Below are 18564 nucleotides of genomic sequence, written 5' to 3'. Positions count from 1 at the left end.
ATGATAATAGACTTTAGGAGATCTCCCCCCCAGCACCTCCCCTTAATCATAAATGGATCCACAATAACCCAAGTAGAGTCATTCAAGTTTCTTGGGTCCACAATCTCAAACGACTTAAAATGGGACAACAACACCGCCACTGTTGTCAAGAAAGCACAACAGAGAATGTACCATCTGCGGCAGCTGAAAAAGTTTGGCCTACCTCAAAATCTAATGGTGCAGTTCTACACTGCAATCATCGAATCCACCATAACATCATCCATGACTGTATGGTTCAGCTCCTGCTCAGCATTAGAAAAGGGGAGGCTGCAGCGCATCATCCGATCAGCGGAAAGGATAATTGGCTGTAGCTTACCTTCCCTGCAGGATCTTTACACTAGCAGGTGCAGAAAGAGAGCATCCAAAATTGCCTGTGACCCCTCTCACCCAGCTCACTCCATCTTCCAGCGCATGCCTTCAGGAGTAAGATTCCGGTCAATCGCTACCAAAACCTCTAGACACAGGAACAGTTTTTTTCCTCAAGCGGTAGCCATACTTAATGCTGAACCACGTTAGAGCTGCTAGGACTGAAAGTAATCAGCACAGAACTAAACATGAACAATTATCACATTGCTTACTGCCACTATACTTATAATGTCCTTAACTTGTAATATTCACACTGTCTGTCCTTGTATTGTTTTTGTTTGTGTTTGTTAAGCAACTGCCAAGACAAATTCCTTGTAGGTGCAAACTTACTTGGCGAAAATAAATTGATTCTGATTCTGATTCTGATCAAGGGCGCCTCCATCAGCTTGTCTAGTTCTTTATACCACAGTGACATAACAACTTTTTAATTGATGTGTGGCAAGTATTGATAAATATCCCTTGAGACTTCTGGAATGGTCCAACGATCTGCTTGTGAGATATGTTTCACTCTCAGATGAGAAATGTTTTTTAAAGCAAACCTGAACTGACACATAATATATAACAAGATGAGATAATTATAGGTACACACAGAACTACATAAAACATGCTTGTGTCCAATTTTTTTATTTTTTTGTATTACAAAAGTCAAAAGAGCAGAGCTATCTATATCAAAGTGAAGCAGTGGAACAGCAAGTTATATACAGAATGGATGTGTAAACCAAAGAAAATCTTATCTGAGTGAGCAAACACTGCTGATGACAAAAAAGAGCTAAAAAAAAAGTTTAAATGTTATTACTTCTTTTTGTCAGGAGCTGAATGAACCATATTGTAGGTCACACCATCATGGCTGCTGTAAAGGCTTCAGAGTTACAATTTTGCCCCTAAAATTGATAGGAAAACATGACTGCATAAAGGTTTTATTTCCTCTTGGTGCTACATATACAGTTAATTGTCTCTTAAGTTTATTTTTACTTCAAGAGTACCCGAGCCGAAGTTCAGGTACACAACATCAGGTACTTGCATAAAGAGAGGACAGCCTCAGGATCCTATTGAGGCATCCCACTCTGCTGTGTTGTCCCCCATCACTGAGCACGACCCCCAAAAGATTATTGACAATGCATTGTTGCTTATCCTAACAGGGCAGCACAGCTTTTCCTGCTCCAGCGTGGCCACGTAATAGCTGACCCAGCCCGCCCGTGCATGCGCAGTAAGCTGGAGCTGTTGGCTCCATGGTACTGTGCATGCGCGCGGGGGGGCAGGGCCCCCCGGCGCTACCATAGAGGCAAAGGGGGAAATTGCCCCAGGCCCCCAGAGTTTGCAGGGGCCCCCAGTGGCTACAAGAGGAAAAAAAAAATTAAATCGACCTTATAGTTTTTGAGAAAATCGATTTTAAAGTTTCAAAGGAAATAAAATACACATTTAAAAACCCGCCGACTTTAATGGTTAATAGCAAATCCACCTTAAATGCTAGAAACCCTAAATTTGCAGGATATGTTAAAGAGATCATTGGGAATAAGAGGAAAACATTTTCAAAAAGACCTTATAGTTTTTGAGAAAATAGAATTTAAAGTTTCGAAGGAAAAAAGTATACTTTTAAATGCGGTAAATGTCACTTTTAGGAGCAAACCTAATGGTAGTGTAATTTTACATGCATCAAAAGAAAGAACAATAAATTTCCTGACGGGGTTTCCAGGGGGTCTATACGCAGCCGCAGCGCTTTGGCCAGGGATCGCCATACAGCCGCAATGTGGCTGTATGAAGATCCCTGGCATTTTTTCCTATTTTCCCAATTTTTTTATGTTTAGAGTGTGGGAATTTTTTTTTTTAATTATGCGGGGCCCCCCCTCCTGAAACTTTTTAACCCCTTGTCCCCCATGCAGGCTGGGGTAGCCAGAATGTGGAGCTCTGACCGATTGGGGCTTCACACCCTGACTATACCAGCTGCAAAACATGTCCCGTAATGCCGATTTTTGTTCCGGGGTATCTGTTGGGGGGGCAGGTTTATTTTGCCCTGGGGCCCCATTGTTGCTTAAAGCGGATCCGAGATGAAAAACTAAGCATAACAAGTAACTTGTCTATATATCTTATCTAAAGTATAGATAGTTTACACAGCAAATCTAGCTGCAATCAGCTTTTTTTAGAATAAGAATATTTCTTTCTGTGATACAATGACAGCGGCCATGTTGTTTGTAAACATTACACAGAGGCAGGCTTATCTGTATCTTGAGCAAAGAAAACTAATCCCCCCTGCTCCTCCCTCCTCCCCTCTGCCTCTGAAATCTCTGGCTAGTAATACCTCCCCCTCCTCCTGCCCACACTGAGCTCCCATGAGCCCTTGCTACTGTCTGAAAGTGCCTTGGTTCTCTGAAAACCTGTGGGAGTGGCTTATTTAGTTTATAGGGAATTCGAGCATTAAAACAAAAACAAAAAAGTATTTGGCTTGAGGAATGCCCTATAAACAATAGGAAAGGAACTCAATTATGCAATGAGTAAAAGTTCATCTCGGATCCACTTTAAATCGGCCCTGGCGGGGGGTCGCGTGGCTATTCCACGGACCTACATCAGAAAGAAGAGATGGGCAGCCCCGGTGTGGAGAGAGACCGTGCTCAACAACGTGGGGTTTTTGATAAACGAGGGAAGTCTCAGGAGGATCCTGAGGCTTCCCTCTCTTAAGGTATGCATACAAATTTTGATCCGGAGCTTCAGCTCAGGATCACTTTCAGGTTTGCTTAAAATATCATATTAACTGTATTTATATGGTTCTATTATAACTTGTGCTGCCTCTGCTGACCATGTAGATTTTATTATTATTATTATTATTATTATTGATTTATAATGCACCAACATACTCCATGGTGCTGTACAAAGTAAGTAAGAGAAACAAGGGGTACACAATAATATGGACAATGGTATACAACAATAACCAAAATACAGAGTTGGTACAAAATACAGAATCGATGCAAAGTACAGAATTGGTCTTTACAGTGACAAAAGTAACATGAATAAAATGTGTAACAATGTAAAGAGAGGGAAACCCAGAGCCCGATATGGTGTAGTATGTTAATGTAATGGTATCTGGTGATGAAGAAGGTGATTATACTCACAAAGGTAGGTCGCCACCAAGGCAACCACTGGGCGAGCAGGCGGGGAGAATTATAACCTGACCCCGCTCAGGTCTAAGAAGTCGCTCTCTGTAGATAGGAAAAAGTGGGGATACACCCCTCCACCAAGGGTGGATTAAATTATTTTTAGCGGGATAACAGAGGCGCCAGGTAGAGTAAAATTAATTAAAATCGTTAAAAAGGGGGAAGTGGGTGGACTCACCTCTTTTCTGGAAGAAATGGCCGGACAACGGGCAAGTTAGTTGCAGTTTAAAGTAACATTTATTAATAACTCCAAAAGTGCAACGCGTTTCACGGGCAACAGTCCCGCTTCTTCAGGCAAACGATTTTTGGAGGGTACACTGTCTGGTCAAGACAGAGGCACAATACCCAGCTCTTGACCAGATAGTGTACCCTCCAAAAATCGTTTGCCTGAAGAAGCTGGACTGTTGCCCGTGAAACGCGTTGCACTTTTGGAGTTATTAATAAATGTTACTTTAAACTGCAAGTAACTTGCCCGTTGTCCGGCCATTTCTTCCAGAAAAGAGGTGAGTCCACTCACTTCCCCCTTTTTAACGATTTTAATTAATTTTACTCTACCTGGCGCCTCTGTTATCCTGCTAAAAAATGTGTAACAAATTCCAAGACACAAAACAGTGGGAGAGCCCTGTCCTTGCAAGCTTACAATCTAACAGATGGGGGGGGGGGGGGGGGTACAAGACAAGAGGTGAGGTAGCATGCAATATTCATACCAAAAGGCAGCATGTTTTAGGTTATCTAGTACAACGTGGCCAGAGGTCAAAGGGGAAATGCCATAAGGTAGAGTATGATTGACGGAAAAAGTGAGTTTTGAAGGCACATTTAAAAATATCAAAGGTTGGAGGGAGATGGATATGTTGTGGCAGGGCATTCCAGAGGAGGGGTGAGGCACATGACAAGTCTTGTATACATGAATGCAGGGAGGAAATTTTAGAGGAGAACAAAAGAACATCATGGGCAGCCCTGAGATTGCAGCTGGTATCTGGAAACTACTGAGAAGATGTGCAAAGGAAAGCAATGGTGGAGAGCTTTGTAAGTTAAGGTTAAGAGTTTGAACTGAATCCTCTGGTTAATTGGAAGCCAATGAAGAGCTTGACAAAGAGGAGCAGCAGAGGAAGAGCAAAAAGAAAGTTGAATGAGTCAAGCAGCCAAGTTCAGTACAGATTGGAGCGGTGCCACAAAGTAGTATGTTACAATAACTCAGACATGATATTATAGGAGCATGTATTAACATTTTAGTAGTGTGTGTTGGGGATTTATTACCCTTCAGGACTGCTTGATTGCATTTGATTATGTCAAAGGTTGCTTAAGTTTATATCAGAGGTAGCTAATGATTATGTGTGAATGCACGAGTACACCACTGGTTTGAACCGATTGATCATATACAACTATTTATAGCATTGCTTGATGTGTTTAGGATCCCCTCTGCAGATGCTTGATGACTGGGCCATTATGTTTCTCCAGGGCCTGATAGAACTTCACCCGTTCCTCTTTACCCCAAGAGCGTGCATCCTTAAGTAGCTCTCTCATCTGTTCCTGTGTGGTTGGCCTGCTGCGGATAAGGTCAACTTGTTCTTCCTCCAGAAGGCTGCTAGCATACAGCTCATCCACAACCAGTGAAACATTAGTTATTCTTGCCACAAGATGAGAATGATGTTCCTTCAAGAAACGTTTAATATCGCAAGCTCCTGTGTGTATAAAAATAAATATTTTTCTCACCATTAATAAACAGTATTTATTTTACCTATACATTGCATCTTTCCCACCTGAACAAGGAGCAGAAACTTTTTAAAAGCTCCCATCTCACACAAAGATAGGCAAAAGCAATCCCATCGCCCAGACTATACCCCCCACCACCCACCACCACCACCACCACCACCCACCACCACCACCACCCACCCACCACCACCCACCCACTACACACATCTATCCTGCCTCCAGTAGAGTGGGGCCGAACCTCCGATTTTAGGTTCGCGAACCGGGTTCGCGAACTTTCGCGTAAGGTTCGGTTCGCATAAAAGTTCGCGAACCGCAATAGACTTCAATGGGGATGCGAACTTTGAAAAAAAAAAATTATGCTGGCCACAAAAGTGATGGAAGTGTTTCAAGGGGTCTAACACCTGGACCCCCAGGTGGAGGAGTGGGATACATGCCAAAAGTCCCCGGGAAAAATCTGGATTTGACGCAAAGCAGCGTTTTAAGGGCAGAAATCACATTGAATGCTAAATGACAGGCCTAAAGTGCTTTAAAACATCTTGCATGTGTATACATCAATCAGGTAGTGTAATTAAGGTACTACTTCACACTGACACACCAAACTCACCGTGTAACGCACCACAAACAGCTGTTTGTGTAGTGACGGCCGTGCTGGACTGGTGCGCACCATGGCGAGAGTGCAGGTTTTGGTGGCTTTACAGCCCATATGGTCGCCTGGCTGATGAACAGAACAGGTATGCAGTGGCGGGTTCACTGAACAGAACAGGTATGCAGTGGCAGGTTCACTGAACAGGTATACAGTGGCGGGTTCACTGAACACATCAGGTATGCAGTGGCAGGTTCACTGAACAGGAATACAGTGGCGGGTTCACTGAACAGTACAGGTATGCAGTGGCAGGTTCACTGAACAGGTATGCAGTGGTGGGTTCACTGAACAGGTATGCAGTGGTGGGTTCACTGAACAGGTATGCAGTGGTGGGTTCACTGAACAGGTATGCAGTGGTGGGTTCACAGAACAGGTATGCAGTGGTGGGTTCACATAACAGGTATGCAGTGGCAGGTTAACTGAACAGGTATGCAGTGGTGGGTTCACTGAACAGGTATGCAGTGGTGGGTTCACAGTACAGGTATGCAGTGGTGGGTTCACTGAACAGGTATGCAGTGGTGGGTTCACAGTACAGGTATGCAGTGGTGGGTTCACTGAACAGGTATGCAGTGGCGGGTTCACTGAACAGCACAGGTATGCAGTGGCAGGTTCACTGAACAGGTATGCAGTGGTGGGTTCACTGAACAGGTATGCAGTGGTGGGTTCACTGAACAGGTATGCAGTGGTGGGTTCACAGTACAGGTATGCAGTGGTGGGTTCACAGAACAGGTATGCAGTGGCAGGTTCACAGAACAGGTATGCAGTGGTGGGTTCACAGTACAGGTATGCAGTGGTGGGTTCACAGAACAGGTATGCAGTGGCAGGTTCACTGAACAGGTATGCAGGTATCCGGTGGGCTCACTGAACAGAACAGGTATGGTGGGCTCACTGAACAGAACAGGTATGCAGCCAGGAAAGAATTGTGTAGTAAAGGATTAAAACGTATTTCAGGTTTTTATTGCTGTTCTTGGTCCCCAAAGTCATTTAGAGACCATCAGAAACCAAAAAAAAAAAAAAAAACTAGAACCTTTTGTGGGCCCCTTACACTTTACACCCCCTCCAATGATGCAAATAAAAACAAATCCAAATATTTTGACAGAAATATTTTAATTAAGAACAAAGGTCAACATTTCTAACACTCTGTCAGGAACAATTTCATGTTTGGCCTGCTGATATTAGTATGTGTATGGACTGCAGTGGTCTTTCATTGCCCACCAGTAGGTGGCCTTCTCAAGTCTATGGACGTATTCTACATTTCAGTTTACATTTACAGTTCTACATTTCATTGCCGTTTATCTGCAGGCAGGGTCTGGAACTTTATGGGCTTATATGTTCCACCAGCAGATGTTCCACAATAGCCTGAGGAATTAGAATTAATTATTTAGCACTCGGACTGCCCACTTAAAGAGAGTCTGAAGCCATTCAAAATACTTCTTTTTACAAGCTATTTATGTTAAGCAATATGAGCAGTGCTAAAATGCTGCATTCCTGCGACAGAACAAGGGCTTTATACCCCCCAAATCCCTGGGACAAAAATCGGGGTGCGCTTTCTGGTAGAGGCAGAGCTTTGCGGTGTAGCTCTGCCTCTACTGCAGTCAATCTCCGCCGATCTCTGCCTCTCCCCTTCCTTCTCAGTTTTCTTTCACTAAGAGAGGTGGGGAGAGGCAGAGATCTACTGAGATTGACTCCAGGAGAGGCAGAGCTATAGCGCTAAGCTCTGCCTCCCCGGGCAGCAAAATCCACGACCTGGAAATGTTTGCCCTGGGATTTGGGGGGGAGGTTATAAAGACCTCGTTCTGCTGCACGGATGCAGCGTGAACATAAATAGCCAGTAAAAAGAAGTATCTGTTCCTGACCTATATTTTGTTATTTAACTACCTGATTTCTAAGCTTGAATGTGTCTTGATTCTGCTTCTTGCCTACTGATTCTGTTCTGAGTATCTTTGTATATATTGGCCTCAATTCACTAAGCTTTATCAAACACTTTATCAAACGTTTGATAATTTACCTCATGGGTAAAATCTAATTCTGAATTCACTAAGGTGTTATATATTTATCGAATGTTTTACCAATAAAACGTTCAATAAATCTATAACACCTTAGTGAATTCAAAATTAGATTTCACCCATGAGGAAAATTATCAAACATTTGATAAAGTGTTTAATAAAGCTTAGTGAATTGAGGCCAATGTGTATTCTGTTTTTGTTACTTGGGTTTTTCTGCTTCTGTGGTGCTTGGTGGTTATTGTGGTTGACCTAATGCATGCAGTAGTCTTAGTTGTAAATAGTGTACTTATTTATAATCTGCTGTTTGATCCAGGGGGGTAATGATCAGAGGATATAGTGGAGCACACCCTCAGCTTCTCCCCCAGTACTGATGTGCCGTGGTTGGTCTGTCATGCAGACCAGCACCATAACATTTCTTTATGCTCTTTAATTTAGTTATTGCTTGCATACAGCCATGATAGCAATGTGTCGGAGCACAGTGCTCCTTTGTCAAAGCTGGGCTGCATGTAGACTAAAGGTGCGTACACACGCACCACTACAGAGAATGACGGGTCCGTCAGACCCTCCCAGCGGGCGGTCATTCTCCCGACAGTAGTGTGTCTGTACAGTCTGTCTGCAGACTGATAAGGCTGTTTCTGCAGAAACAGCCTTATCAGTCTGCAGACAGACCTTACAGACGCACTACTGTCAGGAGAACGACCGCCCAGCGGGAGGATCTGATGGACCCGTCGTTCTCTGTAGTGGTGCGTGTGTACGCACCTTATGATACAAATGCTAACACAAGCTTTTTATACACTAGACAATTCAAAACTGACCATTCACATCATCTGATAATATTAGATCAATGGCTGAGGTACATTTACAAACAAATCTGATGAGCAACTGCTATGGCCAGTACTACAAGTAAAAAAGAAAGATAATATGAAAAATATTTTTAGTAATTTCTTGCTTGGTGAGAGCTTTAAATGTATTTTATTAATACATTTTGAAAATATCTCCTTGGAGAAAACTCAGGAAAAAATAAAAGTAGGATATGGACCAAAGCATGCTGGACACTAGGACACTAGGGATGCTCATTTGCACTCCCCGGAATTAAAATGTCCGTATTTCAGATCAGAAATCGGCATTTCCGATTAGGATTCATAAATCGGAAAACAGAAATCAAATATAAAAGCTGAGAAATGTTTTATTTTTCCCCCACAATATTGCCTGTTGTACATTGTCTTATTATCTTTTGGGAGACACCTATGTCATTTCCAGTCCAAAGATTACTGCTTGCTGGGTAAATAAAAGTAACTTTAAGACAAACTTTTCTAGGGGTATGGATAATTATGGGCAGGACTGTGTATGATATATTTATCTATCTATCTATCTATCTATCTATCTATCTATCTATCTATCTATCTATCTATCTATCTATATATATATATATATATATATATATTAACATACATATATGTATGCAGTATCTATGTTTGTATCATATGTATGTATATCTTGTATGATACTTGACTGTAAAATGCAAAGGTGTAATTAAAATCAAAATTTTGACTGTAATTTACGTAATTTTGACTGGTAAACAGACTTGAATCGGAAATCTGCTTCCATTCATACTTAAAATTGCAGTTGAATTGAAATAACAGGAAACTTTGACTAAATCACTCAAGTCAAATTCAGCCGTTATGAGCACCACTATCGGCGGCCAGTGGGTCACTGCAGCAACATTAAGGAGGAAGTCCAGGGGAAAGTTCCGGGGTAGGGGGTCTTACATGATGCCCCCCACCTCTTCCCCGTGTGCACATGCCTACATCCGTTACATTAGGACCAACAGGAGAGTTTTAAAAGTAAAAGAGGACAGACTTCCTCCTGACATTGAAGGCTTTCCTCCTGACACGGAAGACTTTACTCCTGACACTGAATGTTTTCCTCCTGACACTGAAGGCTTTCCTCCTGACACTGAATGTTTTCCTACTGACACTGAATGTTTTCCTCCTGACACTCAGTACTTTTCCTGGGAGAAGCTCTGGAAGAAAAAGCTTTTCCTTATGTGGTTTTTACTAAAGGTAGCTGCATTATATAACAAAAAACAAAATAATAATATTAACAATAGTATGCCGAATGGACCTCAGGCTTCAAGATATTTAGACAAAGATGACATACTTTTCTGCTTCTTTGCCATTTCTTCCGTCAGGGATGTTAGATCGCCTGAAAATTAAACACATATTGAGGCCATTTTTATAGCTTTACAAAAATCACTTCAAGTGACACAGAAGCGAAAAAAGAACTCATGATATAATGTGTAGTATGGATAATTAATAGAACATTAGTAGCAAAGAAAGTAGGGTCGTATTTTTATTTTCAGGTAAATAGCTTATTTACATAACATTGCATCATTCTCTAATAATTGCAGTTTTAACAATACACCCCACATTTTAAATGATTACACAGAGCAGGCTACTGACCCTTTGAACTTGTCTAGTCAGAAAAATCATAAACAAAGATGAAACAATGAGAGACAGGTGAGATAAGAGCTTCAAAAGACAGTGCTGTCCACCACTTTACAAAGTCCCAGAGCTCAAAGAAGCTCACTGTAATGATCGCTGCTGCAGCAGCTATTGCTGGAAGTAGTAGTGCTGCAGCTCAGGCAGTTCTGATCTATTTCCATGCAAGCTGCATAGCTTTGTCTGTCTTTCCCTGCTGTCAGCTTGTGACTGATTATCATTCACCTGTGTGGGAATCTGCATGTCTGCTCCCATTGGATGACCTCAGTATAAAGATCTGCTTCCTGCAGGGTTTCCTTGGGTTTTCATAGCTTCAGTGTAAGCCAGTCTTGCTGTCGCTTTAGCCCCCGATCGTGTTTCTTGTTATAAAGATACTTTGCTGGTCTTTGCATCATATATTGCTTCATTGCCAATATATATGCATACCAGCACGTTTATTATTTTCCTTGTATTTGTGTTACGTTGATACATCAGTGTCGCTGATGTATACGTACACGAACTGTTTATATCCTGTGTGCAGTTAGTCAGCTTTCCAGCACGTTTTGGTAGGTTGCGCGTACCATGACCACCCGTGCTGAGGTAGTTACCCTGCTCCTGGTTCTGTTTGTGGATTGCGTTCATCTCTGCGAAGAGATAACGAATCCTTCTGAATCCTGTTCTGTTACTGTTTGTGGATTGCGTTCATCTCTGCGAAGAGATAACGAATCCTTCTGAATCCTGTTCTGTTACCGTTTGTGGATTGCGTTCATCTCTGCGAAGAGATAGCGAATCCTTCTGAGTCCTGTTCCCTGTATGACTCCATTCCTAGTCAGCGTTCCTGCTTATGTCATATATCGGTTCATTGCCGATATATACATATGTTAGTCAGACGTTACAAATAGTTTCATTGATAGCTGTAATTGTAATACGCTAGGAAAACATACTTATTGTATATTTATCTGTGTTATGTTCATCTATCTCGATCCTGCTATTTCCTGACTGTCCTGTCCTGTCTTTGTGAGGCACGCCATCGCCGCAGCGCATTGGCTGCCTCATTCCAGTCTGTCTGGTTTTGGACGCTTGCTGTCGCTAAGTAGCCGCTAGCTAGCAAGCGTTCATTCTGTCTACCTGTCCTGATCTCCTCAGTTCTGGTTTGTGCGCTCAGCGCTACTTTGCGCTGAGACGTTATAACGAAAGCATTGTTTGTGGCTGTCAGATCTGCACCGGCTCTGTGCGCCACAATCTCCTATTGGAGTCAGTCCTCCCCTCCACTATACTAGGGATAGCCTGTTTCCTGGTGCTAGTGTGTGTACCTCCTCCACGCCAGCTCATGCGTTGCATGCTGACTGTGGAGAATACACCACCAAGCCTTACATTATGAAAACCCCATTACCAATCCCCATTGTGGGGGGGATTCCCAGAAAGTATGACACTGTTAATTATGGTTCCTGTTCCTTTAAGAAATTTGAAGAACTTAGCTCTGAAACAGAAAATGAGTTTTTCTCTGAATGTGCCAGGTTCCTGACCAATCCTGATCTCCAAGCGACTCCTGTTTCAACCTGGGCACTCCAACTAAGTTATATTTTGTTTAAAGGGGAATTATTCCAGTGGGCATTTGATGTTCTCAATCATTCCGATTTGAAAGAGAGACCGCTGGAATTTCTAGCGTTTGTGATCCATAACTGGTTGCGCATAGATCCATTGCCTTTTCCTCTTAATGAACTCCTGGCAGCAGGCCAATCAGCTGCTCCTTCAATTGCTTGCAAGAATGAGCAGCAAGCAGAAAGTGTTACTGATAATTTTCCTGCAGCTTTGAATAAATCACCAAAAACCGCAAGGTCAAAGGCAAAACGCAAACGTTCTAAGAAACGTGTCCGATCTGCAGAGTCGTTATCCTTAGCGACTGAGACCTATAATGAGATTCTGCCATTAACAGATAATGAAATGCAATTGTCTTTCAGGGGAGTTAAATGGACTTATGAAACTACTAATGAACTTTCCTCCCTGGCTAGGGAAAATAAAGATTTTTGTTTAAAAGAATTATCTGAGTATGATTATGAGGAGATATTACAGAGTATTGAACAAATCAACTTATTTGTGAAGCAAGGAAAGTTTGCATACACTACAGTTCAGCACTTGCTACAGGTATTGGAGATTCTTAGGAATAAGGAATCTGCCAATCACCTGCTAATTAACCCAATATATGTCCCTGCTACAATCATATCTGCAAACCATGATCTGCCTGTTAAGTATGCTTGGAATCCTCCATTTGAGAAAGGAGAGATGGAAGCTCTGGTCAATGAATGGAAGAATGATTCAAGTTCATTTTGTCAATTTTACAGTGCAAAAAGTGAATTAGTATTGAATGCATGCATTAAGTCTGCCTATAACCTAATAAAAACTGGTGTGTGTGGGTATGACTTTGTGGCTCCATTGATTGATGTGTGGGAACTGATTTTGGATGATTTTTATGTGACTCCGAATTCGCAAATTTGGCGTTCTGACCCGCCTGCTTCAGCACCTTTGGCTGATTCAGCAGGTGATTCGGAGCTCTTTTTGTGTGAAATTGAAGTTCCTGCAATTCCACCCTGTACCATGGATAACTCAGTGTTACTTACCAGTAAAACAGAAGCCACTGATACATTCTTAACCTTGCCCTGTGCAAATTTCTCAGCAGAGAATCCAGAGTCCCCTTCCTGTCCAGGGAATTCCTCAGTTTTGCCTAGTCCAGTGGGGGCTGCTGCAATACTGACTTGTTCTGCAGCGCCTCATGAGCTCCAATCCAGTGTATTAAATGAGTCTCTGTCCAGTCCAGAGGTAGTTGTGGAGTCCCTATCTGGTTCAGTGCATACATCAGAAGATTTGTCCTGTCTTGTTAGTGCCCCTGAATCTGATTTGTTACTGACTTTGCTGGAATCAGCGACATCTAAGTCTGATCCAGCATTCTCGTGTAAAAGTCCAGTAGTTGCGAAGTTTAGTCATGATGATTTTTTTTTGGCCAGTCCTGGTTTTGGTCCTGTCTTGGCTGACCCTGAGGCTCACAGTTCCTTGACATGCCCAGAGGTTTCTCTTGTGCCGGTGTGCCCAGATGTTCTTTGTGTGCCAGAATGCCCAAGTGTGTCTAAGGTGTTAGCGTGCTCTGATGCTTCCTTAGTGGGAACACGTTCTGATGTTGCCAGTCTGCCTGCATGCCCAGAGATGGTTCTGGTCCCTGAAAGCCCTGATATTGATGTTTGTCCTTGTGGCCCTGACTCGGGAATTGCCCTAGGTTCCATAGGGGTTCTTGATAGTTCTCCATGTGAGCCTAAGGGGCATTCTGACCTATGGGGATCTCTTTGGAGCTTCAAGGTGTTCTGGGAGGTCTCTGAGAAAACTTGTCCTGGTGCCTTGGACTGGTTCAACAGTGGGTTTTGTGTTGGTAAAGACAGTACCGGTGGGCATTGCAAAGGCTTTGGCATTTCTGAACGGTTCCTGGAAGGCGGTGGGTATCGCTCAGGGAATTTCGGAGGGCTTTCTTCTGGAAATCATGGTTCTGATGGGTGTCACACTGGGGCTTGTAGTACTGATGGGCATGGTTCTGTAGGTTCTGGTTCTGATGGGTCCAGTCTTGTGGGGACTGATTCTGGAATTCGGTCTTGCCGGGCTGTCCCGGTCATCATGAATTATCAGTCAGACTGTTTTGTTGGGAATTTCAGTTTTGAAAAGCGTCTGGAATCCGCTTTTAAGGGCGGGGGTACTGTAATGATCGCTGCTGCAGCAGCTATTGCTGGAAGTAGTAGTGCTGCAGCTCAGGCAGTTCTGATCTATTTCCATGCAAGCTGCATAGCTTTGTCTGTCTTTCCCTGCTGTCAGCTTGTGACTGATTATCATTCACCTGTGTGGGAATCTGCATGTCTGCTCCCATTGGATGACCTCAGTATAAAGATCTGCTTCCTGCAGGGTTTCCTTGGGTTTTCATAGCTTCAGTGTAAGCCAGTCTTGCTGTCGCTTTAGCCCCCGATCGTGTTTCTTGTTATAAAGATACTTTGCTGGTCTTTGCATCATATATTGGTTCATTGCCAATATATATGCATACCAGCACGTTTATTATTTTCCTTGTATTTGTGTTACGTTGATACATCAGTGTCGCTGATGTATACGTACACGAACTGTTTATATCCTGTGTGCAGTTAGTCAGCTTTCCAGCACGTTTTGGTAGGTTGCGCGTACCGTGACCACCCGTGCTGAGGTAGTTACCCTGCTCCTGGTTCTGTTTGTGGATTGCGTTCATCTCTGCGAAGAGATAACGAATCCTTCTGAATCCTGTTCTGTTACTGTTTGTGGATTGCGTTCATCTCTGCGAAGAGATAACGAATCCTTCTGAATCCTGTTCTGTTACCGTTTGTGGATTGCGTTCATCTCTGCGAAGAGATAGCGAATCCTTCTGAGTAGTGTTGGGCGAACATCTAGATGTTCGGGTTCGGGCCGAACAGGCCGAACATGGCCGCGATGTTCGGGTGTTCGACCCGAACTCCGAACATAATGGAAGTCAATGGGGACCCGAACTTTTGTGGTTTGTAAAGCCTCCTTACATGCTACATACCCCAAATTTGCAGGGTATGTGCACCTTGGGAGTGGGTACAAGAGGAAAAAAAAATTAGCAAAAAGAGCTTATAGTTTTTGAGAAAATCGATTTTAAAGTTTCAAAGGGAAAACTGTCTTTTAAATGCGGGAAATGTCTGTTTTCTTTGCACAGGTAACATGTTTTTTGTCGGCATGCAGTCATAAATGTAATACATATAAGAGGTTCCAGGAAAAGGGACCGGTAACGCTAACCCAGCAGCAGCACACGTGATGGAACAGGAGGAGGGTGGCGCAGGAGGAGAAGAAGGCCACGCTTTGTGAGACACAACAACCCCGGCCTTGCATGAGGGCAAGAAGCGTGCGGATAGCAGGCTTTGTACCGCCATGCAGTCATAAATGTAATAAAGATAAGTGGTTCAATAAACAGGGACCACGCGGCAACGCTAACCCAGCAGCAGCAGACGTGATGGAACAGGAGCAGGCGCAGGAGGAGAAGGCCACGCTTTGTGAGACACAACAACCCAGGCCTTGCATGAGGGCAAGAAGCGTGCGGATAGCAGGCTTTGTACCGCCATGCAGTCATAAATGTAATAAAGATAAGTGGTTCAATAAACAGGGACCACGCGGCAACGCTAACCCAGCAGCAGCAGACGTGATGGAACAGGAGCAGGCGCAGGAGGAGAAGGCCACGCTTTGTGAGACACAACAACCCAGGCCTTGCATGAGGGCAAGAAGCGTGCGGATAGCAGGCTTTGTACGGCCATGCAGTCATAAATGTAATAAAGATAAGTGGTTCAATAAACAGGGACCACGCGGCAACGCTAACCCAGCAGCAGCAGACGTGATGGAACAGGAGGAGGCGCAGGAGGAGAAGGCCACGCTTTGTGAGACACAACAACCCAGGCCTTGCATGAGGGCAAGAAGCGTGCGGATAGCATGCTTTGTACCGCCATGCAGTCATAAATGTAATAAAGATAAGTGGTTCAATAAACAGGGACCACGCGGCAACGCTAACCCAGCAGCAGCAGACGTGATGGAACAGGAGCAGGCGCAGGAGGAGAAGGCCACGCTTTGTGAGACACAACAACCCAGGCCTTGCATGTGGACAAAAAGCGTGCGGATATAGCAGCAATGCTTTTTGCCGCCATGCAGTCATAAATGTAATACAGATGAGAGGTTCAATAAACAGGGCCCGGAAACGCAACACCATCCCAGATGTTCATTGGTCATGTTACTTGGTTGGGGTCCTGGAGTGTTGCGTAGTCATTTCCAATCCAGGATTGATTCATTTTAATTTGAGTCAGACGGTCTGCATTGTCTGTAGAGAGGCGGATACGCCGATCTGTGACGATGCCTCCGGCAGCACTGAAACAGCGTTCCGACATAACGCTGGCTGCCGGGCAAGCCAGCACCTCTATTGCGTACATTGCCAGTTCGTGCCAGGTGTCTAGCTTCGATACCCAATAGTTGAAGGGTGCAGATGGATGGTTCGACACAGCTACGCCATCTGACATGTAGTCCTTGACCATCTTCTCCAGGCGATCGGTGTTGGAGGTGGATCTGCACGCTTGCTGTTCAGTGGGCTGCGGCTGCATGGGTGTCAGAAAATTTTCCCACTCCAAGGACACTGCCGATACCATTCCCTTTTGGGTACTAGCTGCGGCTTGCGTTGTTTGCTGCCCTCCTGGTCGTCCTGGGTTTGCGGAAGTCAGTCTGTCTGCGTACAACTGGCTAGAGGAGGGGGAGGATGTCAATCTCCTCTCTAAAGTCTCCACAAGGGCCTGCTGGTATTCTTCCATTTTGACCTGTCTGACTCTTTCTTCAAGCAGTTTTGGAACATTGTGTTTGTACCGTGGATCCAGAAGGGTATAAACCCAGTAATTGGTGTTGTCCAGAATGCGCACAATGCGTGGGTCACGTTCAATGCAGTCTAGCATGAATTGAGCCATGTGTGCCAGAGTCCTACCAGAATCCTCATCATCCTCTTGTGAGCGTTGTGATAGTTGTTGTGATGCATCATAGTCGTCACCTTCCTCCTGGTCTGCTTCTGCTGACCATTCGCGTTGAATTGTGGAAGTCCAACGTGCACCGCTCTGGCCCTCGTCAGTGGTGGCATGAAATTCCTGCTCCAACTCCAGCTGTTCCTCCTCCTCTTCTTCGTCATAGCTGCTGGGGCCAGCGTTCCCTGAGGCGGATGGCCTGATGTTGGTACCATCACGCTGATCGTTTTCTCCTTCAGATTCCCCCAGTTGCATCATGACAGCTGTTTCCTTGATTTTTAACATCGACCTCTTCAGTAAACACAGCAGTGGTATGGTAATGCTGACTGAAGAGTTGTCACTGCTCACAAGCAACGTGGATTGCTCAAAATTTTGGAGGACTTGGCAGAGGTCCAACATGTTGGCCCAATCGGATCCACAGAAGCTTGGCAGCTGGCCGGATGCGCCTCGGTACTGCGCCGTCATGTACTGGACCACTGCACTCTTCTGCTCGCAAAAGCGGGCTAGCATGTGCAGCGTAGAATTCCAGCGCGTAGGGACATCACACAGCAAGCGATGGTGGGGGAGATTGAAGCGCTCCTGCATCTTGGCGAGTGCCCCCGAAGCAGTACTGGAATTTCTACAATGTTTGGACACTCGACGCACCTTCAACAGCAGATCGGGCACGCCTGGGTATGTCCTCAGGAACCGCTGAACTACTAGGTTCATCACGTGCGCCAGGCAAGGGATGTGTGTCAGCTTAGCCAACCTTAAAGCGCGAATGAGATTACTCCCATTATCACACACAACCATGCCCGGTTTCAGGTCCAGCGGTGCCAGCCACAAATCCGTCTGTTCCTTTATTCCCCTCCAAATTTCCTCCCCTGTGTGCTGCTTATCCCCAAGGCAGATTAGCTTCAGCAACGCTTGCTGACGCATGCCAACAGCTGTGCTGCACTGCTTCCACGATCCTACTGCTGCTGGGTTAGCGTTTCCGGATGAGGTACAGCTTTGAGATGCGTTGGAGGAGAAGGAGTCAGAGAGGTAGGTGCTGCTGTTATCCAGTGGGAGGGACGGCGGTGCAGCTGTTTGTGGCGTGGGCAACACCCGTGCCGTAGCAGGTGAGGAATCGCTGCCAGGCTCCACAAGGTTCACCCAGTGCGCGGTAAGGGAGATGTATCGACCCTGGCCGAACGCACTCGTCCAGGTGTCAGTGGTGAGGTGAACCTTGCAGGCAACGGCATTCTTCAAGCTTCGGGTTATTTTGCTGACCACGTGCTCATGCAACTCAGGCACTGCAGAGCGTGCAAAGTGGTAGCGGCTGGGAACCACGTAACGTGGGATGGCCACTGACATCATGCCCTTGAAGCTGTTTGTCTCCACCAATCGATATGGCAGCATTTCGCAGGCCAGAAGCTTGGCTATGCTGGCTGTTACTGCCACGGCCCGGGGGTCATTTGCTGGCAATTTCCTCTTGCGCTCAAACATCTCCGACACAGACAACTGAACCGTAGCGCTGCACACGGAAGGGCTGTTGGTTGTTGTGTTTGATGAACACTGGGAGACCTCAAGAGCACTACTCCGGAAAGTGACAGTGTCAGCGTCGTCTGATGTTTGTGAATGTTGTGA

General features: G+C 44.8%; 1 protein-coding gene across 1 annotated transcript in view; it reads right to left on the bottom strand.

The window, feature by feature from the left end:
- Positions 1–4116: 4116 nt before the first annotated feature.
- The window catches only part of LOC137525470 (NACHT, LRR and PYD domains-containing protein 1a-like), a 90177-nt gene continuing 75729 nt past the window's right edge, over positions 4117–18564 (bottom strand). The window contains exons 8-9 of the mRNA XM_068246570.1: positions 10074–10118; positions 4117–5233 (exon numbers count right to left, since the gene is read on the bottom strand). Coding sequence (XP_068102671.1) covers positions 4959–5233; positions 10074–10118 — 320 coding nt within the window. The 3' untranslated portion in view covers positions 4117–4958. The remainder of the gene's footprint in view (positions 5234–10073; positions 10119–18564) is intronic.

The sequence above is a fragment of the Hyperolius riggenbachi genome, chromosome 7 (genome assembly GCF_040937935.1).
Source record: "Hyperolius riggenbachi isolate aHypRig1 chromosome 7, aHypRig1.pri, whole genome shotgun sequence".
NCBI lineage: Eukaryota > Metazoa > Chordata > Amphibia > Anura > Hyperoliidae > Hyperolius > Hyperolius riggenbachi.
This window is presented reverse-complemented; position numbering and strand designations above follow the sequence as displayed.